The sequence below is a fragment of the Musca autumnalis genome, unplaced genomic scaffold, assembly GCF_047663935.1.
Source record: "Musca autumnalis isolate F117 unplaced genomic scaffold, ASM4766393v1 scaffold_1, whole genome shotgun sequence".
Lineage (NCBI taxonomy): Eukaryota > Metazoa > Arthropoda > Insecta > Diptera > Muscidae > Musca > Musca autumnalis.
The window spans coordinates 34385001-34409259 of record NW_027411644.1 but is presented as its reverse complement, the minus strand read 5'-3'; the positions used below and the strand labels follow the sequence as shown (position 1 = coordinate 34409259).

General features: G+C 40.5%; 1 protein-coding gene across 1 annotated transcript; it reads right to left on the bottom strand.

Annotated features, from left to right (window-relative positions):
* Positions 1-15956: 15956 nt before the first annotated feature.
* Positions 15957-17177, bottom strand: LOC141390472 (uncharacterized). Its single transcript, XM_073963427.1, has 2 exons — positions 17160-17177; positions 15957-17021 (listed from the first exon to the last, which is right to left on the bottom strand). The coding sequence occupies exons 1-2, from the start codon at positions 17175-17177 to the stop codon at positions 16437-16439; spliced, it is 603 nt and encodes a 200-aa protein (XP_073819528.1). The 3' UTR covers positions 15957-16436.
* Between the last annotated feature and the right edge of the window lie 7082 nt (positions 17178-24259).

The window sequence follows — 24259 nt, the reverse complement described above, 5'->3', positions numbered from 1 at the left end:
GGCCTTGTACTTTTCAAGTACGTCTGCCAATGCGTAAACTGCACCTTCTCTATAAAAAGTACGAACATTCCAGGTGCAGATTCGCAGATCTTGGTCCTTAAAACGTTTGCGGGGGTCGTCAACTTTGAAGGGGTTTGTTTTTCTTTTCTTTCGTTTTTTCATAGTAGGCTGCTTTTTTTCAAGGGGTGGGGGGTGGGGTGGTTACTAGCCCGACGTGGGTTACTAGCCCGACGGGGGTTGCTAGCCCGACGCCCAAACCCAAGTTTTTAACGTTCTTATGGGCGAACGCGCGGCACATGTTAGCTCACTACTTTTAACGGGTGTTAAAGGCAGCTCCCCAGGTGACACCACGGGGATGTCAGTGTCCACTTGAGATGGGAGAGGGACCAAGATAAATCCTGGACTTTACCATGTTAAAGCCGGTCAGGACCGTTCCTTGGTATCTTTCATCCCCTACGTCACCGCATACACACCACCATTTATTATAAAACAGTATTCCGCAGCCGCGAGAGCCCTGCTGTTACTCTCTTTGACAAAAATCCTCTCTCCACTCATAAAAAATATGTTCTTACATAAAAAATATGTTGATAACCAAACAAATAAACTTGAGATATGTTACAACATTTTGCAAACATATATTTGTTGGGACACAAACAAATTATGTTTGGATCCAAACATATATTTGTTTGCAACCAGTCCCAAACAAATATTTTTTTGGATCCAAATATATTTCTAAAATATATTTTTCAGTGTGTAGAAGCCTCTCTGAAAGTGACTTCTCAACTGCTGACAGAAATTCTAATGACACAAGACCTTTGGACCTTCAAATATAACAGTGGTATGTTATCGGATGAAAGCTTGTTGGATCTTTCATGATAAAATAATTTCAAGATTCCCGTGATCGGACCTCTGGTCTGTTATAAACTACTTTTGCTTAAAATAGATAATTGACATTCACATTATTAAACATGCCAATTCATGATCATAAATCTCCATATCTTCTCTTTTTCATCATCTTAACGTTATCGCTGCTATCTATGTCTCTAATCTGCGGCCGTAAAGATTAAGACGTTCAAAAGCGAACAACAAAAAGAAAGGCAAAATAAATATTTCTCAATGAGGTGACAACATTTTCTTTTAGCTGAAATTACGTCAAACTGTTATCCGGTTCCTTGAATTGGAGGTAAATACGGTTAGAGTACAAAAGTAAACTAAAAGAAATCGCGGCTTATGGGAATCTAGGCCAAACGATTCTAAACCAGTTTCGTAACATAACTTGTTCGAAAAATTTTATGATGACACTTATTTGCAACAATTGTTTCTTCACATTTTGTTACCTGTGGTTTGCAAAGGCAACCTTAAGAAGTAGTGGTGGTCACTCGCCACAGACATCCTTTCACTTTTTGTTGATTTTTCAAATGCTCAAATCGCATTGCCTGAGAATTGCAGCGGCGACATTATTGGTCTGTCTGTCAAAGTCTGTCCATTTGTTTGGTCACATAAATATTCACTAAATGGGCAGTGCACAGTGGGCGAAAAAGGTTTGTGAATAAACTAAAGAAATTTGTAGGAACTTAACTCAATACCATTGAACCACAATTCAAATTTATTAGTATGAGAAATATTGGAAAGGAATATCGAAATATTGCTCCCAAAGCAACTACTACCCACTGAAAATTTCAAACAAACTCTGAAGATACAGCTGATGATAGTGTTTGGTAATCGACGACAGCTTTTATTGCATCTTCTAATACCGACTAACTGCCTGCCAACTGCATTTGCTCTCCGCAGTTAAAAAATGCTAAAAACCAGTACACGTAAACTTAACGAAATCTGTTTGAAATCTTTCCATGTTCGCTTAGGCAACCAACCGGCAGCTAAACAGCTGCACTTAAAGTGGCCAACTAAACCACTTTGTCTGCCGTCATTTTTCATGAGAAGAAGCCGATAATTATGCGTATGTCGGCGATATTCCGAAGAAGCGCAAATTATGCGTTTGCTTGCAATTGTTTTGGAAGATTACCAAAACTGGCTAAAAAGAGTTGCCAAACCACATAGAAAAGAAGTAAAATTTTTGGTTGATCTTTTGTGAGAAGATCAACTGATCTCCTAAGGAAAGATACATTGTTATTCTATGAGAACTTCCACTGATCTCCTTTCCTTAGGAAAGGTCTTAAGAAGCAACCTTTCCATAGGAAAAGGTCTTAAGAAGCACCCTTTCCTTAGGAAAAGGTCTTAAAGAGCACCCTTTCCTTAGGAAAGGGCCTTAAGAAGCACCCTTTACTTAGGAAGGGGTCTTAAGAAGCACCCTTTACTTAGGAAGGGGTCTTAAGAAGCACCCTTTAGTTAGGAAAGGGTCTTAAGAAGCACCCTTAAGAAGCACCCTTTACTTAGGAAAGCGTCTTAAGAAGCACCCTTAAGAAGCACCCTTTACCTAGGAAAGGGTCTTAAGAAGCACCCTTTACTTAGGAAAGGGTCTTAAGAAGCACCCTTTACTTAGGAAAGGGTCTTAAGAAGCACCCTTTACTTAGGAAAGGGTCTTAAGAAGCACCCTTTACTTAGGAAAGGGTCTTAAGAAGCACCCTTTACTTAGGAAAGGGTCTTAAGAAGCACCCTTTACTTAGGAAAGGGTCTTAAGAAGCACCCTTTACTTAGGAAAAAGTCTTAAGAAGCACCCTTTACTTAGGAAAGGGTCTTAAGAAGCACCCTTTACTTAGGAAAGGGTCTTAAGAAGCACCCTTTACTTAGGAAAGGGTCTTAAGAAGCACCCTTTACTTAGGAATGGGTCTTAAGAAGCACCCTTTACTTAGGAAAGGGTCTTAAGAAGCACCCTTTACTTAGGAAAAAGTCTTAAGAAGCACCCTTTCCTTAGGAAAGGGTCTTAAGAAGCACCCTTTACTTAGGAAGGGGTCTTAACAAGCACCCTTAGGAAAGGCTCTTAAGAAGCACCCTTTCCTTAGGGAAAGTGTCTTAAGTAGCACCCTTTCCTTAGGGAAAGTGTCTTAAGTAGCACCCTTTCCTTAAGAAAGGGCCTTAAGAAGCACCCTTTCCTTAGGAAAGGTTCTTAAGAAGCACCCTTTCCATAGGAAAGGTTCTTAAGAAGCACCCTTTCCTTAGGAAAGGTTCTTAAGAAGCACCCTTTCCTTAAGAAAGGGTCTTAAGAAGCACCCTTTCCTTAGGAAAGGGTCTTAAGAAGCACCCTTTCCTTAGGAAAGGGTCTTAAGAAGCACCCTTTCCTTAGGAAAGGTTCTTAAGAAGCACCCTTTCCTTAAGAAAGGGTCTTAAGAAGCACCCTTTCCTTAGGAAGGGGTCTTAACAAGCACCCTTAGGAAAGGTTCTTAAGAAGCACCCTTTCCTTAGGGAAAGTGTCTTAAGAAGCACCCTTTCCTTAGGGAAAGTGTCTTAAGAAGCACCCTTTCCTTAGGGAAAGTGTCTTAAGTAGCACCCTTTCCTTAAGAAAGGGCCTTAAGAAGCACCTTTTCCTTAGGAAAGGGTCTTTAGAAGCACCCTTTCCTTAGGAAAGGTTCTTAAGAAGCACCTTTTCCTTAGGAAAGGGTCTTAAGAAGCATCATTTTCTTAGGAAAGGGTCTTAAGAAGCACCCTTTCCTTAGGAAAGGTTCTTAAGAAGGACCCTTTCCTTAGAAAAGGCTCTTAAGAAGCTCCCTTTCCTTGGGAAAGGTTCTTAAGAAGCACCCTTTCCTTAGGAAAGGGTCTTAAGAAGCACCCTTTCCTTAGGAAAGGGTCTTAAGAAGCACCATTTCCTTCCCTTTACATAGGAAAGGGTTCCTTTGGAAAGGGTCTTAAGAAGCACCCTTTCCTTAGGAAAGGGTCTTAAGAAGCACCCTTTCCTTAGGAAAGGGTCTTAAGAAGCACCCTTTCCTTAGGAAAGGGTCTTAAGAAGCACCCTTTCCTTAGGAAAGGGTCTTAAGAAGCACCCTTTCCTTAGGAAAGGTTCTTAAGAAGCACCCTTTCCTTAAGAAAGGGTCTTAAGAAGCACCCTTTCCTTAGGAAAGGGTCTTAAGAAGCACCCTTTACTTAGGAAGGGGTCTTAACAAGCACCCTTAGGAAAGGTTCTTAAGAAGCACCCTTTCCTTAGGGAAAGTGTCTTAAGAAGCACCCTTTCCTTAGGGAAAGTGTCTTAAGTAGCACCCTTTCCTTAGGAAAGGTTCTTAAGAAGCACCCTTTCCTTAGGGAAAGTGTCTTAAGAAGCACCCTTTCCTTAGGGAAAGTGTCTTAAGTAGCACCCTTTCCTTAAGAAAGGGCCTTAAGAAGCACCTTTTCCTTAGGAAAGGGTCTTTAGAAGCACCCTTTCCTTAGGAAAGGTTCTTAAGAAGCACCTTTTCCTTAGGAAAGGGTCTTAAGAAGCATCATTTTCTTAGGAAAGGGTCTTAAGAAGCACCCTTTCCTTAGGAAAGGTTCTTAAGAAGGACCCTTTCCTTAGAAAAGGCTCTTAAGAAGCTCCCTTTCCTTGGGAAAGGTTCTTAAGAAGCACCCTTTCCTTAGGAAAGGGTCTTAAGAAGCACCCTTTCCTTAGGAAAGGGTCTTAAGAAGCACCATTTCCTTCCCTTTACTTAGGAAAGGGTTCCTTTGGAAAGGGTCTTAAGAAGCACCCTTTCCTTAGTAAAGGGTCTTAAGAAGCACCCTTTCCTTAGTAAAGGGTCTTAAGAAGCACCCTTTCCTTAGTAAAGGGTCTTAAGAAGCACCCTTTCCTTAGTAAAGGGTCTTAAGAAGCACCCTTTCCTTAGTAAAGGGTCTTAAGAAGCACCCTTTCCTTAGTAAAGGGTCTTAAGAAGCACCCTTTCCTTAGTAAAGGGTCTTAAGAAGCACCCTTTCCTTAGTAAAGGGTCTTAAGAAGCACCCTTTCCTTAGTAAAGGGTCTTAAGAAGCACCCTTTCCTTAGTAAAGGGTCTTAAGAAGCACCCTTTCCTTAGTAAAGGGTCTTAAGAAGCACCCTTTCCTTAGTAAAGGGTCTTAAGAAGCACCCTTTCCTTAGTAAAGGGTCTTAAGAAGCACCCTTTCCTTAGTAAAGGGTCTTAAGAAGCACCCTTTCCTTAGTAAAGGGTCTTAAGAAGCACCCTTTCCTTAGTAAAGGGTCTTAAGAAGCACCCTTTCCTTAGTAAAGGGTCTTAAGAAGCACCCTTTCCTTAGTAAAGGGTCTTAAGAAGCACCCTTTCCTTAGTAAAGGGTCTTAAGAAGCACCCTTTCCTTAGTAAATGGTCTTAAGAAGCACCCTTTCCTTAGTAAATGGTCTTAAGAAGCACCTTTCCTTAGTAAATGGTCTTAAGAAGCACCCTTTCCTTAGTAAAGGGTCTTAAGAAGCACCCTTTCCTTAGTAAAGGGTCTTAAGAAGCACCCTTTCCTTAGTAAAGGGTCTTAAGAAGCACCCTTTCCTTAGTAAAGGGTCTTAAGAAGCACCCTTTCCTTAGTAAAGGGTCTTAAGAAGCACCCTTTCCTTAGTAAAGGGTCTTAAGAAGCACCCTTTCCTTAGTAAAGGGTCTTAAGAAGCACCCTTTCCTTAGTAAAGGGTCTTAAGAAGCACCCTTTCCTTAGTAAAGGGTCTTAAGAAGCACCCTTTCCTTAGTAAAGGGTCTTAAGAAGCACCCTTTCCTTAGTAAAGGGTCTTAAGAAGCACCCTTTCCTTAGTAAAGGGTCTTAAGAAGCACCCTTTCCTTAGTAAAGGGTCTTAAGAAGCACCCTTTCCTTAGTAAAGGGTCTTAAGAAGCACCCTTTCCTTAGTAAAGGGTCTTAAGAAGCACCCTTTCCTTAGTAAAGGGTCTTAAGAAGCACCCTTTCCTTAGTAAAGGGTCTTAAGAAGCACCCTTTCCTTAGTAAAGGGTCTTAAGAAGCACCCTTTCCTTAGTAAAGGGTCTTAAGAAGCACCCTTTCCTTAGTAAAGGGTCTTAAGAAGCACCCTTTCCTTAGTAAAGGGTCTTAAGAAGCACCCTTTCCTTAGTAAAGGGTCTTAAGAAGCACCCTTTCCTTAGTAAAGGGTCTTAAGAAGCACCCTTTCCTTAGTAAAGGGTCTTAAGAAGCACCCTTTCCTTAGTAAAGGGTCTTAAGAAGCACCCTTTCCTTAGTAAAGGGTCTTAAGAAGCACCCTTTCCTTAGTAAAGGGTCTTAAGAAGCACCCTTTCCTTAGTAAAGGGTCTTAAGAAGCACCCTTTCCTTAGTAAAGGGTCTTAAGAAGCACCCTTTCCTTAGTAAAGGGTCTTAAGAAGCACCCTTTCCTTAGTAAAGGGTCTTAAGAAGCACCCTTTCCTTAGTAAAGGGTCTTAAGAAGCACCCTTTCCTTAGTAAAGGGTCTTAAGAAGCACCCTTTCCTTAGTAAAGGGTCTTAAGAAGCACCCTTTCCTTAGTAAAGGGTCTTAAGAAGCACCCTTTCCTTAGTAAAGGGTCTTAAGAAGCACCCTTTCCTTAGTAAAGGGTCTTAAGAAGCACCCTTTCCTTAGTAAAGGGTCTTAAGAAGCACCCTTTCCTTAGTAAAGGGTCTTAAGAAGCACCCTTTCCTTAGTAAAGGGTCTTAAGAAGCACCCTTTCCTTAGTAAAGGGTCTTAAGAAGCACCCTTTCCTTAGTAAAGGGTCTTAAGAAGCACCCTTTCCTTAGTAAAGGGTCTTAAGAAGCACCCTTTCCTTAGTAAAGGGTCTTAAGAAGCACCCTTACCTTAGTAAAGGGTCTTAGGAAGCACCCTTTCCTTAGTAAAGGGTCTTAGGAAGCACCCTTTCCTTAGTAAAGGGTCTTAGGAAGCACCCTTTCCTTAGGAAAGGTTCTTTAGAAACACCCTTTCCTTAGGAAAGGTTCTTTAGAAACACCCTTTCCTTAGGAAAGGTTCTTTAGAAGCACCCTTTCCTTAGGAAAGGTTCTTTAGAAGCACCCTTTCCTTAGTAAAGGGTCATAAGAAGCACCCTTTCCTTAGTAAAGGGTCTTAAGAAGCACCCTTTCCTTAGTAAAGGGTCCTAAGAAGCACCCTTTCCTTAGTAAAGGTTCTTAAAAAGCACCCTTTCCTTAGTAAAGGGTCTTAAGAAGCACCCTTTCCTTAGTAAAGGGTCTTAAAAAGCACCCTTTCCTTAGTAAAGGGTCTTAAAAAGCACCCTTTCCTTAGTAAAGGGTCTTAAAAAGCACCCTTTCCTTAGTAAAGGTTCTTAAAAAGCACCCTTTCCTTAGTAAAGGGTCATAAGAAGCACCCTTTCCTTAGTAAAGGGTCTTAAGAAGCACCCTTTCCTTAGTAAAGGGTCTTAAGAAGCACCCTTTCCTTAGTAAAGGGTCTTAAGAAGCACCCTTTCCTTAGTAAAGGTTCTTAAAAAGCACCCTTTCCTTAGTAAAGGGTCTTAAGAAGCACCCGTTCCTTAGTAAAGGGTCTTAAAAAGCACCCTTTCCTTAGTAAAGGGTCATAAGAAGCACCCTTTCCTTAGTAAAGGGTCATAAGAAGCACCCTTTCCTTAGTAAAGGGTCTTAAGAAGCACCCTTTCCTTAGTAAAGGTTCTTAAAAAGCACCCTTTCCTTAGTAAAGGGTCTTAGGAAGCACCCTTTCCTTAGTAAAGGGTCTTAGGAAGCACCCTTTCCTTAGGAAAGGGTCTTAAAAAGCACCCTTTCCTTAGGAAAGGGTCTTAAAAAGCACCCTTTCCTTAGTAAAGGTTCTTAAAAAGCACCCTTTCCTTAGTAAAGGGTCATAAGAAGCACCCTTTCCTTAGTAAAGGGTCTTAAGAAGCACCCTTTCCTTAGTAAAGGGTCTTAAAAAGCACCCTTTCCTTAGTAAAGGGTCTTAAAAAGCACCCTTTCCTTAGTAAAGGGTCATAAGAAGCACCCTTTCCTTAGTAAAGGGTCATAAGAAGCACCCTTTCCTTAGTAAAGGGTCTTAAGAAGCACCCTTTCCTTAGTAAAGGGTCATAAGAAGCACCCTTTCCTTAGTAAAGGGTCTTAAGAAGCACCCTTTCCTTAGTAAAGGGTCTTAGGAAGCACCCTTTCCTTAGGAAAGGGTCTTAGGAAGCACCCTTTCCTTAGGAAAGGGTCTTAAAAAGCACCCTTTCCTTAGGAAAGGGTCTTAAAAAGCACCCTTTCCTTAGTAAAGGTTCTTAAAAAGCACCCTTTCCTTAGTAAAGGGTCATAAGAAGCACCCTTTCCTTAGTAAAGGGTCATAAGAAGCACCCTTTCCTTAGTAAAGGGTCTTAAGAAGCACCCTTTCCTTAGTAAAGGGTCTTAAGAAGCACCCTTTCCTTAGTTAAGGTTCTTAAAAAGCACCCTTTCCTTAGTAAAGGGTCTTAAGAAGCACCCTTTCCTTAGTAAAGGGTCTTAAAAAGCACCCTTTCCTTAGTAAAGGGTCATAAGAAGCACCCTTTCCTTAGTAAAGGGTCATAAGAAGCGCCCTTTCCTTAGTAAAGGGTCTTAAGAAGCACCCTTTCCTTAGTAAAGGTTCTTAAAAAGCACCCTTTCCTTAGGAAAGGGTCTTAAAAAGCACCCTTTCCTTAGTAAAGGTTCTTAAAAAGCACCCTTTCCTTAGTAAAGGGTCATAAGAAGCACCCTTTCCTTAGTAAAGGGTCATAAGAAGCACCCTTTCCTTAGTAAAGCGTCTTAAGAAGCACCCTTTCGTTAGTAAAGGGTCTTATGAAGCACCCTTTCCTTAGTAAAGCGTCTTAAGAAGCACCCTTTCCTTAGTAAAGGGTCTTATGAAGCACCCTTTCCTTAGTAAAGCGTCTTAAGAAGCACCCTTTCGTTAGTAAAGGGTCTTATGAAGCACCCTTTCCTTAGGAAAGAGCACCCTTTCCTTAGGAAAGCAGACTTTCTAGGAGAAAATCCACAGATGTTCTAAGAGAAGATCAGCAAATCTTCTAGAAGATCAAAGGGAAAGATCCACAGATCTTCGAAGAGTTTATTTTCTAGGAGAAGGTCAGCAGATCTTCTAGGTGAAGAACAGAAGATCTTCTAAGTGAAGATCAGCAGATCTTCTATGTGAAGATCAGCAGCCCTTCTAGGAGAAGATCAGCAGATCTTCTAGGAGAAGGTCAAAGTGAAAGATCCACCTATCTTTAAAGAGTTGATTTTCTAGGAGAAGTTCAACAAATCTTCTATTAGTTGGTCTACAGACCTTCTAGGAGAAGATCAATGGGAAAGATTCACAGATTTTCGAAGAGGAGAAGATCAAATGGAGAGATTCACAGATCTTCGAAGAGTTAATTTTCTAGGAAAAGATCAACAGATCTTCAAAGAGAAGATGTTCAGCTCTTTTATGGTAAGATTCACAGATCGTCTTTTTCTTATGATGGTCAGTGAATTTTCTCAAAGATTGTCTGTTGATCTTCTCCTAGAAGATTTATTGACCTTCTTCTAGAAGATCTCTGAATTTTCTCCTAGCAGAATTGTGAATCTTCTCGTAGAAGATCTGTGGTAATTTTTCTAGAAGATATGTTGATCTTCTTCTTGAAGAGAAGGATCCCACGAGTTATAGACCGATAAGTTTGCTTAGCAATATCGGAAAACTTTTTGAAAAAATTATACTCAAACGTATTACTTGGTATGCAACACAAAACGCCATTATTGCTGCTGAACAGTTTGCGTTTAAAAAAGATCATAGTTGCATACATCAAGTCAACAGAATTAAGAATATGATAGTTACAAATAAACGGAAGAAGCTGTCTACAGGTCTCATTCTTCTCGACATCGAAAAGGCATTCGATACGGTGTGGCATAAAGGCCTTATTTACAAGTTAATAAATCTTGAAGTTCCAACATATCTTTGTAAACTCATCGCAGATTTTCTTAGCGAAAGATCATTTGTTGTATCAGTGAACGGAGTACTATCTGCATGGAAAAGTATACCATCAGGATTGCCCCAAGGATCAATTTTATCGCCTGTTCTGTACTCAATCTATACATCAGATTTCAAACCTCCCGCCTTCTTAAAAACTGCATACTATGCTGATGATACAGCGCTTAAAACTTCCAGTAAGCTTACCAAATCCTTACTTAAGAAAATGGAAAAGGGACTTGTATCATGCAGTAGATATTTTTACAAGTGGAAAATAAAAATAAATCCTGCAAAAACCCAAGCTATTATATTCCCGTATAACAAATCACCTAAAAGGGAACCAACTCGACAATTGATATTTGGAAATGATACAATTCCTATCAGCAACACAGTAAAATATCTGGGAATCACTCTAGACAAAAAACTTACTTTTAAGCAACATATCGAAAAAAGTTGTGCTAAATGTTTAAAAACAGTTAGATCATTATGGCCTCTGCTAAACAAACGTTCATATTTAAATTATCGTAATAAAAATCTTATTTATAAATCCGTAATTAGACCTTCTCTCACATTTGGTTGCCCTATATGGTATAAAGCTGCAAACACTCACATAAAGAAACTACAAATAATCCAAAATAAATGCCTTAAAATCATCAACAAAAAACCTTGGAGATATTCCACCGATGTTCTACACAACGAAACTGGATACGAACGTATATTTGACTTTGTTCTGAGATTTACAGATAATTACCTCGCTAAAATAGAAAGTTCCTCTAATCCACTGATTAAAGAATGTATTGAATTAACATAATTTGAATGAACAAGCAATTTAACAAATAGAAAAATAGGCATTTTATGTGTTTATTAATATTAATAAACAACATAATATGTATGTATTTTTCATAAATATTTGATGTAAACTTTATCGTTAAATAAGGGTTTTATCCTAATTTTTCCCTTAACGTATATTATATTGAAATCCTGCTTTTAAGTGTCTATCGTACTTACCAATCTTAGTCGCTGTAATATAATTTATAAAATCTCGTTAATATGTATTTATCTTAGCAAAAAAATGAAATAAAGATGATTATAAAAATTGAAAAAATCTTCTTGAAGATCTGTGGATATTCTGCTAGAAGATCTATTGATATCCTCTAGATCTTCTCAAGAAAAACTTTTGTTCTTCTCTAGTAGATCTGTTGAACTTCTCCTAAAAATTCGTTTGATCATTCCTTAGATGATCGGTTGTTCTTTTTATAAGTCCTGTTGATCTTCTACTACAATATCTGTTGATATTCTCTTAGAAGATCTGTTGATGCTTTCCCAGAAGATCTTTTGATAATTTCCTAGAAGATCTGTAGTAAATCTGCGTAACTTCTCCTAGAAGATCTGTAATTGTAGTATACCTTTGGATCTTCTTAAAGACAACCGTACTTTGGCAACTCTTTTATTAAGCTTAACAATTCAAATTGTACTCTGGCACAGATGCAATTGTTACTACAGCAGCACCATCCAACAGATGTAACTGCCACCACTTTAATCACACAACAGGAACAACAACAAAACAAAGCAAACCAGCAATTGTTGTAACCCCACTTGGAGGTGCATCTTTTTCCAAACAATTCACAATTGCTCTTACGTCATAATACGATTTACAACAACTGCAACAACGGGTAGTGGGGCTTGCGGCTACTACAGCAGCAGGCAATAAAACCTGCTCCAAAAGGAGAAGAAGATAAGACTGAATCGAAAGAGAAAAAAACGTGCAATGCTGGATAGCCCGCAACGACAACGAATGGTGCTGCTGTTGCTAAATCGAATTGGCCATCGGTGATGAGCCTACAGCTCTGCATCAAAATCGATTTGTAGATTTGTTTTGATGAAACATTTCATAATTGTTGTGATGCTGCTGGTGATGGTGATTGGGGTTCACGTCTAAGATGTGAAGTTATGTGGGCTTCTGCAGTGGCTATTAGAAGTGTTGCGAGTGGAGTATTGAGATTTAGAATTAAATATTTATTGAGAGCAGATCATGGGCCTTCCATTGATTTGGTGTTGCTGAGAGATCATGAGATTTTAATTTTTTTTTTTTCGAAAAGACCTTCACATCATCACAATAACGGCTTCCAAAACATATTAAATTTTTACAAGTTTTATATTCGAAATATTATTAGGTTATTTCACGACAATTTGAAGTACCCATTTAAATTAAAAAAAATCTCCTGCCATATCCATTTTATAGAGCTCTTTAAACCACTAGAGCCAATGCATGACTTATGGTACCCATCATCAAATTAACGGCATCCACTTGAAGTTAGTTATCCACACTTTGTTTTTATTTTCTTCATTATCTAAAGTGGCCCTTCTTAACCTCCGGACCATACAAATCTCCTTACTTTATTTGCTCCACTTGGTGGGTGATATACATATACGCGGGTTAACTATAAACCCATAAACTTACAAAGCAAAAATGTACCACAAAAAAAAAACTAAATAAAAATAATAATTAAAGTTTATATTAGGGTGGACCTATTGAAAAGATTGCAGAAAAATTTGCAAAGGATAATATTTGAATTTCCAATCATTTTCAGGCCTTGGCCTGTGGGTCGTTTGACGGGCCTCTCTTTCTTAAAATTTTTCTACACGGAGATTTTTTACTCGGCTATAACACGAAATTTTAAATTTCGGAGACTTTTGCTTAAAAAAATTGTGGGTTGTAGGTACCCGAACTTGTCCCATTGGAAAGTCATTAATGATCAAGACACCTCAATGATCCAGTCTTTTTCATTACACCCTAGTAAACCAATTGTTATATTGTGTTTTTATGTTTTATTTTGTAGTGTTTTCGTTGTATTTATTTCACTACAACTATTTATTTGCTGTTTGTTATACATTGCTGTTGTTGTTGTTGTTTTTGGCGATAATTATGGCCAACAATTGTTGTCTTCAAAAATAAAAGACGAAGAAACAACAACAACGTCGACAAAGTTTTTTTCGGCTGTGTGCTTTTTTATGCCACCACAGTTTTTTAAACTATTTTCGAGGATGATGCTTTCGTTGTGGTTGTTGTTGTTATTTAATATTTAACTATGTTTTTTTTTTTTTTTTTGTCTTCGCTGACTGTGTTTTAATGCTATTATATAAAGCTATGAAAATGACAACAATAACAACAGCATAGTCTACTACGTAGTCTACCATGATGGTGATCATCATCATTCCTCAAGTACTCACTCCTCTCAATGAGGTATTTCGTTTTTCATTTCTTTCCGGTTGGTGGAAAATCTCATTACGTTTGTGCGAAAAAAAAATCAAATTAACTCCAATTTTTATGTAGGGCACGGGAATAAAATGGAAAAACAATGGTGCAGAAATTTAATGGGAATACTTGGTGGTCTTATATGATAAGATCAGGTGATCCACTGATTTTCTATGAAAAGATTAGCGCATTGTCTATGAAAAGATCAAGGGGTCTTCTATAAGAAGATCATAGAAAATCAGCTGATATTCTCATAGAACATCACTGGATCTTCACATAGAAGATCACTTGATCTTCTCATAGAAGGTCTCTTGATCTTCTCACAGAAGATCACTTGATCTTCTCATAGAAGATCACTTGATCTTCTCATAGAACATCACTAGATCTTCTCATAGAAGATCACTTGATCTTCCCATAGAAGATCACTTGATCTTCTCATAGAAGATCAGTTGATGTTCTCACAGAAGATCACTTGATCTTCTTATAGAAGATCACTTGATCTTCTCATGAAAAATCGCACCCTCTCCTTAGGAAAGGGTCTTAAGAAGCACCCTTTCCTTAGGAAAGGGTCTTAAGAAGCACCCTTTCCTTAGGAAAGGGTCTTAAGAAGCACCCTTTCCTTAGGAAAGGGTCTTAAGAAGCACCCTTTCCTTAGGAAAGGGTCTTAAGAAGCACCCTTTCCTTAGAAAAGGGTCTTAAGAAGCACCATGTCTTGATCCTCTCATAGAAGATCACTTGATCTTCTCATAGAAGATCACTTGATCTTCCCATAGATCACTTGATCTTTCCATAAAGATCACTTGATCTTCTTATAGAAGATCACTTGATCTGCTCATAGAAGATCACTCGATTTTCTTATAGAAGATCACTTGATCTCCTCATAGAATATCACTTGATCTTCTCATAGAAGATCACTCGATTTTCTTATAAAAAATCGCTTGATCTTCTCATAGAAGATCACTTGATCTTCTTATAGAAGATCACTCAATCTTCTCATAGAAGATCACTTGATCTTTTCATAGAAGAACACTTGCTCTGCTCATAGAAGATCACTCGATTTTCTTATAGAAGATCACTCGATTTTCTCATAGAAAATCGCTTGATCTTCTCATAGAAGATCACTTAATCTTCTCATAGAAGATCGCTTGATCTTCTCATAGAAGATCACTTTATCTTCTCATAGAAGATCACTTGATCTTTTCATAGAAGATCACTTGGTCGTTTCATAGAAGATTTCTTGATCTTCTCATTGAAGATTGATCTTGTCATAGATGATCACTTGATCTTCTTATAGAAGATAACTTGATCTTCTCATAGAAGATCAGTTGATGTTCTCACAAAAGATCACTTGATCTTCTTATAGAAGATCACTTAATCTCCTCATAGAAAGTCAGTCGATCTTCTCATAGATAATCACTTCATCCTCACATAGAAGATCACTCGATCTTCTCATAGAAAGACAGTCGATCTTCTTACAAAGAATCACTCGATCTTCTCATAGAAGATCACTTGATCTTCTCATAGAAGATCACTTGATCTTCTCATAGAAGATCAGTTGATGTTCTCATAGAAGATCAGTTGATGTTCTCATAGAAGATCAGTTGATGTTCTCACAGAAGATCACATGTTCTTCTTATAGAACATCACTTGATTTTCTCATAGTAGATCACTTGATCTTCTCATAGAAGATCAGTCGGTGTTCTCATAGAAGATCACTTGATCTTCTTATAGCAGATAACTTGATCATCTCATAGAAGGTCAATCGATCTTCTCAAAGAAGATCACTCGATTTTCTCATAGATAGTCACTTGATCTTCTCATAGAAGAACACTTGATCTATTCATTGAAGTTCACTCAATTTTCTCATAGAAGATCACTTCATCCTCTCGTAGAAGATCGGTTGATCTTCTCATCGAAGATCACTTGATTTTTTTTTTTTAAATCATTCGATATTCTCATAGAAGTTCACTCGAACTTATCATAGATAATCACTTGATCTTCTCATAGAAGACCTCTCGAACTTCTCATAGAAAATCACTTGATCTTCTCCTAGAAGATCACCTGATCTTCTATATGAAGATCACCGGATCTTCTATGAGAAGTTGATTTGATCTTCTTTGGGAAAATCCACTGATCTTCTTTTAGAAGATGCACTGATCTTCTATGATAAGATTCTCTCATCTTCGAGAGAGAGGATGAAATCATCCTCATGGAAGATCAAGCGATCGTCTATGAGAAGGTCAAGTGATCTTCTATGAGAATGATCAAGTGATCATTTATGAGAAGATGATGTGATCATCTATTAGAGGATCAACTGATCTTCTGTCAGAAGATTCAAGTGATATTTTATAAGAAGAGCATTCGATCTTTTTTTGGAAGATCAAGAGATCTTCCTGAGAAGATCAAGTGACCTTCTATGAGAAGATCATGTGACTTTATATGAGAAGAACAAGTGATCGATCTCCTGTGGAAGATCAACTCGTATTTAACAACTGGTATTCTATGAAAAGATTCCCTGATCTTCTATGAGAAGTTCCACTGATCTTCCTTGAAAAGATCACCTGATCTTCTTATCAAAAAACCTTAGCTTTTTGTAATTGAAAACAACTTTGGCATTTAACGGTGACAAAATTTACTATTTTTATTATTATTTTTTAAATTTTTTTTCGGTTTCTTCTTTTTTTTCTTCCTTTTTTGTTTGTTTCACATACAAAAATATTTTTTGTTTGTTTTTTTATATAAAAAAAAATTAAAAACAATACTTAAAAACTAAAACAAAAAAAGAGAAAATATTAAAAAAATAAACTATTTACAATGTGTAGCAATGTTCTCATGTTGCGTGAAAATGTGAAAAATAATGACAAGAAGAGAGCAGCGTGAGAACATTTTAAACTACACGAAAAAAGAGAGAGAGAATCATCACTGAGGTCAGTGGATAGCGTGAAAATGGGGGTGTGGATGGGGGATTGTGAAAATGAAAATGCAAAATAGACAAATTGCCAAGACGGTTGGGGGGGTTGGCAATTTGAATTTTGCGGAAACGGAAATTATTTTTTATTTTCAAATCTTTCAAAAATCACGTGTTGTTGTTGTGTTTCCTTTCGGCATCTGTTTAACAATTCAAACAAAAACAACATAACCCCGGGTCCTTTATGACGGTTTGTCTTTCTTAACTTTGCCCTGGGGTCTGTCCAGTTTAAATGTTTTTTTGTTGTTGTTTGGGGAAAGATAGCACCGAACATCACTTCTCTGCTTTGGAGTTGTGTTTCCAAAAATTTGTGATCCATTTTTCGTTTCTTCTAATCCGTGGGCGTTTTCTTGTGGTCCTTTGAGTATTTATTTTGTTGTTGGTGTTTTTTTGGCAGCATTTCATTGTTGGTTGGTTGATTGATTTGTTAACTACATTATGCTAGAACGGCTAAACGGTTTGGTTAACTTCTTTAGAAGGGAGCACCATAGCTACCACTGGGTCTGGAGCTGTAGCCACCACCGCCACCGCTGCTGTAACCACCGCCGCCACCGCTGTAGCCACCAAATCCACCACCACCACCAGCTTGGGTGCTGGTTTGAAGATATTGAGCCACTTGGATGGCCTGGCGAACACCTTCCAAATCAATGCCAACAACACGGCCACCACCACCGCCGCCACCAAATGGAGCACCGTATTGAGAGGAGGGAGCACCATATGAGCCCGAAGGAGCACTGGGATAGCCACCACCGCCGCCGCCGCCACCTCCTCTACCACCGGATTTGCTTTCTTCCTGCAAAAGGATTTGGCGCACCTGTTCCAACAGCTGGGAATCGACATTCTGGCCCTCATAGGTGTTGGGTCCAATGGCAACCTGGCGATAACCGCCACCACCACCTCCACCGAAACCGCCACCGCCAAAGCCGCCACCACCAAAACCGCCGCCTCCGAAGCCGCCACCTCCAAAACCACCACCACCGCCGCCACCATTACGTTGGTAGCTATAACCGGATGGAGGTTCCGCCACCGCCAGTGCAGCCAAGGCCAACACTACGAGCTGCAATGCAAAAAAAAACAGAAATAATCCGTTAATTTTTATCCTGGCACTGCATCATGGTAATCCACAGTTTAAACTCCCACTCCACACTCAAACTTTTGAGAGTGAGGGATCGAAGAAAGCCCCATTCCAACTTACCACTGAGAAGGAGTTCATAGTCGTGTGTGTGTAAATGAGGGGAAAGAAAGAAAACTTAAATTAAAATGCAATTGAGTTGCTTTCAACTAGGCAACCGACGACTGAATGCCAATGATAGGCCACAGCGGCCCTCTTTATAGCAAGATTGAAAACCACCAAAAACCAAGCCAACCTCAAAAGCGGGAGAAAAAAGTTCATCATTAGCCAAAATACAAGCTCACACACAGTTCAGTTCACACAGCTAGCCGGCCAGCCAGACGGTCGTTTGGTTGTCGTAGGCCAAGAGTTGAGTCAAGTCGATAACCTCTTTGAAACCCGTCCACCAAAAACTTTGTCTCGTCTCATCATCGTCATGACAGTCAGCTGCGTTAGCATCAAAACGCCTGCCTGCTGAGCTGAGCGGCGGCTGCTGCCTACTACCTACTTGAACGCATTGTAATTGTAAAGTCCGTCCGCTTCGACGCTCCTCTTCAAGGAAATAAAATATTGAAACCTGATTGCAAATAGAAAACCCATCTCTTTGTCGTTGTTGTTGTTGTTGGGGGCTTTAGGAAATCTTGATGTTTAAGCCCAAATCAACTTTGTTTTGGCCACAATTGTTGTAAAGTGCATAACATTGTATAAGCTTTGCTTGTTGTTGTTCTTCTACTTCATGGCTTCTTTGCTAAGCAATTTGTCTTTGCTGCGGCGGATGGGTCATTTGTATGGACAAAGTGGTATTTTTACGTCTTAGATTTTGCGATTATTATTTCAATTAACCAAAAACATGATAGCCACTTCGCATCGCAATCAAATCAAGAAGTTGCTAGGAATTTGGTATGCAGATAGCTACCTACCCATGTATGTTAGGTGATGTTAAACCTATAAAAATCCCACTATCGATTAAATTCACATTTCGTGGGTGATTTACGTTAAGTTATCCAGACAATAATCGGTCGATCATGTGATGAGGGGTTTTTTCATATGTAATTGAGATTCCAGCTTAGTTGGACAAAGCGGCTTGCCGGAATTGCAACATATTTGGGTAAGATGGGGCTTAACATGGCCAAATACAGGTCAGCTCGGAGACAAATTGACTCAGTAGTATGGCTTCTTCTTCTGTTATCCTTCACTCCCTGTGGAACATAGGGTCATAGTATTATGGCTACAGAGGGTATATAGACTTTGTCAAGATCGGAAATGTGCCTCATTTCAGACAATTTGGAGCTTATGGGTTTACCTTACCCGTTATGATATTAGACATTTAAAACACAGGTCGTCGATTCAAGTACCACGTTGGGCGCCATTTTGCCATGAAGATAATTTAGTTTATTATAGTTTCGTTTATTTATATCGATGGCATTACCTTGCTTCAGTGCAGTCCAACGTTGGCAACTCTGGAGAGAAATGGAAACAATTGGATTAAGGGAAGTATGAGGACATACGTCGTGGTGTTTAATGTGGGTACCTGCCATGCGGCCTACCCCACAGTGCTCTTAACACCGGGTGAATACAATGCGTCTACCAACGCCCCCGCACAGAAAGTACGAGTACAAATTCGCTCACACGTATTTGGACGTGATCGCCTCCTTGGTTAGGAGCGGAGCCTATCTAAACTCCTGGCTTTCTTTGGGTCAGGCACCCGTTTGAAGTACAACTCCACACTCGAGCCGAAGCTCTCCCCACGATTTGGGTCTTAACCACAGCCATCGCGATGCTCCCACAAGGGGTCCAACACCAACTGCCAGGCCAGATCCGAGGATCTGGGGGCACCTGCACCCGCGGTACCGGCATATAGCCTCCGGTCAGGCTTCGTAGCCAATTACCACTACCAGTTGGACGCCAAACAGTCCCGGACTGGTGACCTCCTCCAATTAAGCCAGCGGAACAAACATACAAGACAGGACAACAAACAATTAACATGCTGTCCTCACGGACTGCACAATGGGCCCACAGGGACCGCGGCAAGGGACAACACAACACAAACAATGGACGAAGCCAACCTCACGGATGACCGGTATGGCATCCACACAAGAACCCGACGCCGCACAACACTAACTCCACCAACTCTCCTCCAACACCACACGCCCAAATTGTAGAGATGTCTATGTGGAGGAATTACCTCCACTAAGTCTAGTCCTTCTCCTAACAAACACTTCACGTGCAAATCTACTTAAACAACTCAAAGTCCGCCTGTCTCCAAGTGCCCTACTGAAATCCCACCCCGCCCCTCCATACGTGATACCTATATTGACTAAATCTCTAATGTCATCATAGTACCGGCATTTCGTCAGTATATGCCGCCAGTCTTCAGTCATCCCACACCCACTTAAATCTGTCCCGGACAGGCCTCTTGCATATAAAAATGCATTTAGAGAACCATGTACCGTCAGTAAGAATCCCAGACTCATGCTAAAGCCGAAGTCTGGGCGGTCCAGTACGAACGTAGCGTCACGAATAAATTCGTACGTCACCCTCCCTTTGTCACTGTCCGTCTACCTTGTCCGCCACCTAACAGCAGCACGCTCCCGAAGGATTGCACTGCGCCGCCTAACATCCCCATCCACCAGATCAGAAGGCCCGAGCCAATCGTCCTCAGACAAGCCACGCTTCAGCTCGTACAGAACAGTCCTACATCTCGCTTCCAGGTCAAAGGGCAGGGCGCCAAGTAGCACCTGCATTGCGTCTGTAGACACAGTGCGACACACTGGCAGACATGCTAACATGACCACTTGTTGACACGCCAAGAGCTTCCTACGCCCAACAGCAGATTATGTTGAAGCACACCATACAGGTGCACCATATGTTGCACAGGCAACAAAAGGTCCACCATATATGGTGCGCACGGAACGCCTGCTCAAACCCCAGTCGGTACGCAAGACCCTTCTAACCATACCAGCTACAGCAGTTAACTGGTCCTTCAAACGATCAAAGTGCGGCTGGAAATTCATTCTCTTGGCCATAGTTATTCCAAGGTACTTGACTTGCTTGACTGTGCGCTAATCTTCCTTTCAGCAGCATTAGCTCAGTCTTCTCTTTAGACACGTCAACACCCACTCGGCCTCTCCAGGCCCCCACGATGCCCTCAGCCATTCCAGTTCGACACAAGCCTCACCTTCGATCATGACTAGGAGATCATCAGCATACGCATAGATCTTGAAAGTGGTCTCTAACTCCCGCAGCAGAAAATCCATCATGAGGTTCCAAATAAATGGACCACAGATAGAACCCTGAGGGCAGCCTCGCTCCACATCTGTCCAGACCGTCTCATTGGCTCCCACGACACAAGCCCTACGTCTACTGAAATAACTCGACCAGAGAACAAACTCCCGACACCTGATCTCACACAGCTTAGCGAGCACGCTATCCCACGAAAGGAAGTCATATGCGCCTTTAAAGTCAACAAGGACAGTTGAGGAAACGTTTTGACATTTTCCCCGAATTAGTCCTTGTAGGCCTGATTACAATAATTTGTCGTGATGTTTAGATAGGATATCAAACATTTAAACATAGGTTGCCGATGCAAGCACCACGTTGGGCCCATTTTGTCATGAAGCTAATTTAGTTTTTTTTTCGTACTCCTAACCAGCCTAGCGCCAGATATACTTTGCTTCAGCACAGTGGCGTCAAACTTTGACAACTCTGGAAAGAAAAGGAAGCAACTTGATTAACGGTCGTTTTAGGGCTCTTTTGACATTTACACCGAGGGTAGTCTTTGTGGTCCTGATTACAAAGATCTAATTTTGACGTTTGCGCTATGGAATTGACATTTGAAACCCAGTGGTTTTTTAAATCCGTTTGAAGGCAAACTTGGCAAACTTGTCATGACACTAATTTAGTTCTTTGGTAATTTGTTTCGCACTTTACCAATTTGTTTCGCACTCCTCATCAGCCGATGAAAGTGGTAAAGTCGACGAGTCGAACAGCAGCTGAGAGAACTTTCCGGGACATCATCACTGCAACAGCCGTTCGCTACATACCTGCTGGTCGAATACCCGACATCAGACAAAATTTCCCAGCAGAGGCGACGGAGTCTGAGGACCCGAGAGTTAGAGAGCTTACTCTTGAAGTCAACAGTCTAGTAGGCGAACATAAGCGGAAAAAGTGATGCAATGCAACATTGGTACAGGATTAAGTAAATTGTGGGCAGCGGTTAAATAATTCTCGAATCCGGAAAAGAAGGATGACAGAACGGCGGAAACATTCAACGGCGTGACAGTAACTAACCAAAAGAGGTGCTCGTATTATTTTAACCGGCAGTTCATAGAGAGTGATAGGACGAAGAAGAGTGTGCTACGCCGTATAAGAAGAGCTTTCCCAGCCGAGGACCGAATCGCGGAATCATCCAAAGCGTAGGGTCCAAACCGAATATCGATGGTAATGCTTAAGCAACTGGATGGACCCGGAGTTAAGTATTTAACAAGTGTCATCAACCCATCGTTAGCCACCCATATTGTACCAGAAACCTGGCAACTTGGCAGGGTGGTTCCGCTTCTGAAGCCTGGCAAGGATGCCAGAATATGTGAATCACTCCCGTCGCCAGAAGCAAAGATCCTAGAGGCACTACTCCTCCCCACGATGAGAAGCTGTTTTCCAGTTGCCCAACATCAACATGGATTTCGGCAAATGCACAGTACTACAACATCATTAGACGCCATATCCACACATATCAGTAGAAGACTGAACCAGAAGAGTCAACCATGCCAAGCTGTTCCGCGTAATGTACGCGGATGGCTGTACGATTTTGGCAATGGCCAAACTGTTCACCCCTTGGACGGCTGAAATGAGGTTCCCACTGAACATATTGGTCGATAGTGTACAGATTCCTACCCCAAAATATTGAGTGTAATAGGATGTTTAAGTCGGCCGCTCAAGCTACAGGTATTTGCGATAAGATCAGAAGTAGGAACAAGGTCCTTAAGTCGCTAGTCGGCAGCACTTGGGGTGCTTACAAAGAAACCTTGTTGCCCTCTTATCAAGCAATAAGTCGGTATGTGGTCAATTATGCAGCACCAACGTTGTATGCAAATGTTAGCGCTGCGCAGTGGAATAATATTCAAACCTAACCGAATGTCACCCTGAGGACTGCAACGGGGTACATCCTCATGACACCAGTGGACCAACAGAATGTTGTCGATGCCCTACCTGCTTGGGTGTTATAGCCGTGAGCATCCCTGTCACGATTTAATGGACAGGCATTCACACTGATGCAATGGTGCAGGAGTACTGCCTGTCATGGGTGCCATCACCCATCCATCGCAGCAAAAGCACGTCAGCTGCCAAGGTAAACACGAGTGGTTTTACCCCAGTTAAGATCCGGACGATGCAGCCGCCTCCAATCGTATTTGACCCGAATTGATGCCACGATACCCAATACATGCTCGGCATGTGGATTACGACTACACGGCACGCTTAGCTGCCCGTCCAATTTGCAGAATTTTTGAGTCTGGAATCAGAAGTACCAGAACCTGATAACTTGAATAATACACGATCGAACATATATGCGTTGCTACAACAACAACCTGTAAAGTACTACGAATAAAACTGGCTCCACCGTTGATGAGTGAGCTCATCCGCTACCATCCCTAATGCATTATCTGCAGTCCCTATTCCCCAAATACTTGGAGTTGGCTCTTACAGTTATTTTGGTAGAGCTACAGGTATTTCTTCTATGCAACGGATTAGGGTTATACCGCTCCCATGATCAAGACAGAGTACTGTGCGCCAATTTTATTGAACATCTATCTTGGAAATCTTCAGCAGACATTTCGGTGGTGTTGTATGCTAAAAACGGCAATATACATATTCAATTCCTGGACGAGAGAAGTCAACACACAGTTTAATATTTTCGTCAATGACTGTCCAAAGTTACTTAAAGGTGATCTTCGATAATCTTCTTCATTTCTCTACGCCCGCTATCCACATCAACCAGAAGGTGAAATCCAAAAACAAAGTCCTCAAAGTATTAGCTGGCAGCTCCCAGGATAAAGATAAGGAGACATTGTCGCTGAGCGGGCTACGGGCTGTGTCCAGATGACAAATGTGGATAATTTTCACGAAGTGATCAGGATGCATACAGTCAGGCTTAAACTAACACAAATGTGACAAGAAAAGGAGGAGTCGAGTGTGAGAAAATTTACGTGGATCTTTGTGTTTCTGACAGTTCCTCCTACCATGTTATCAGCCGGGAAATCCCAACCATGACATTGTGATGAAAGACTTCAGATGCTATCATGACGACATTCAACATGTCATCCCATCGGACGGCTGTCTACCTACTATCGATGGTAAACTTTCTAAACACCGTGCATCAACAAGCGTTCTCAGAAGCCATAAATTCCTACAGATGCATCAAAGTCCTAAACCAACATCATCCAGCAATTTCTGAACTCTGCCGGAACCAACTAAAATTAACTTAAGAATTGCGCATCCGATATAGTCGAAATATTTTAAGCCGTATTTCTTCGAAATTTAAAATAAAGATCAGTATGGGACAATTCCTTCGAGTATCTCCCCCACAAATTGTCAAAATGTTAGCTTAAGAGAAATTTTAAGACTGTTTGAGAATCTTTGAGAAATTTTTACCAAAAACCAAATATAACTCTTGTAATCCTCTTTGCAAAAATATTAAGTTTTTCGTGGGCAGGTCCATACTTTCTGGGGTTGAGGCTACAGAACACGCAAAATACAGGAAGTCATCTTTTCACATACATATGTAGTTTAGCTTGAGAAGATTTCTCATGTCTGTCTGGTTACCCTAAAATTTGTAACAATTTGTACCAATTGTTGCTGGAAGTCGTCGGTTAACACACAAATCCAGCAAAAGAGAGCGATTCGAGAGAGACATTTTGTGGTTTGAATTATTCGGTGATTTATGTTTGTGCAAATTGAAAAGAATTTTATTGTGGAAATGGAAAGCCTAATTGTTTTTTTTATTATTTTTTGGGAAACAAAGTTGCAAAATAGAAAATTCCTTTTTTTTTATTTTTAATAAAATACAACATTTTTGCGTGCTTTGCTTCTTTTCTTCTTCTTCTTTATTTGCAAATCCGTATTCGGATATCAGCGATCATACATTTTTTTGTTTTTAAATTAAGTACAATATGTTCTTGCTTCTTTTA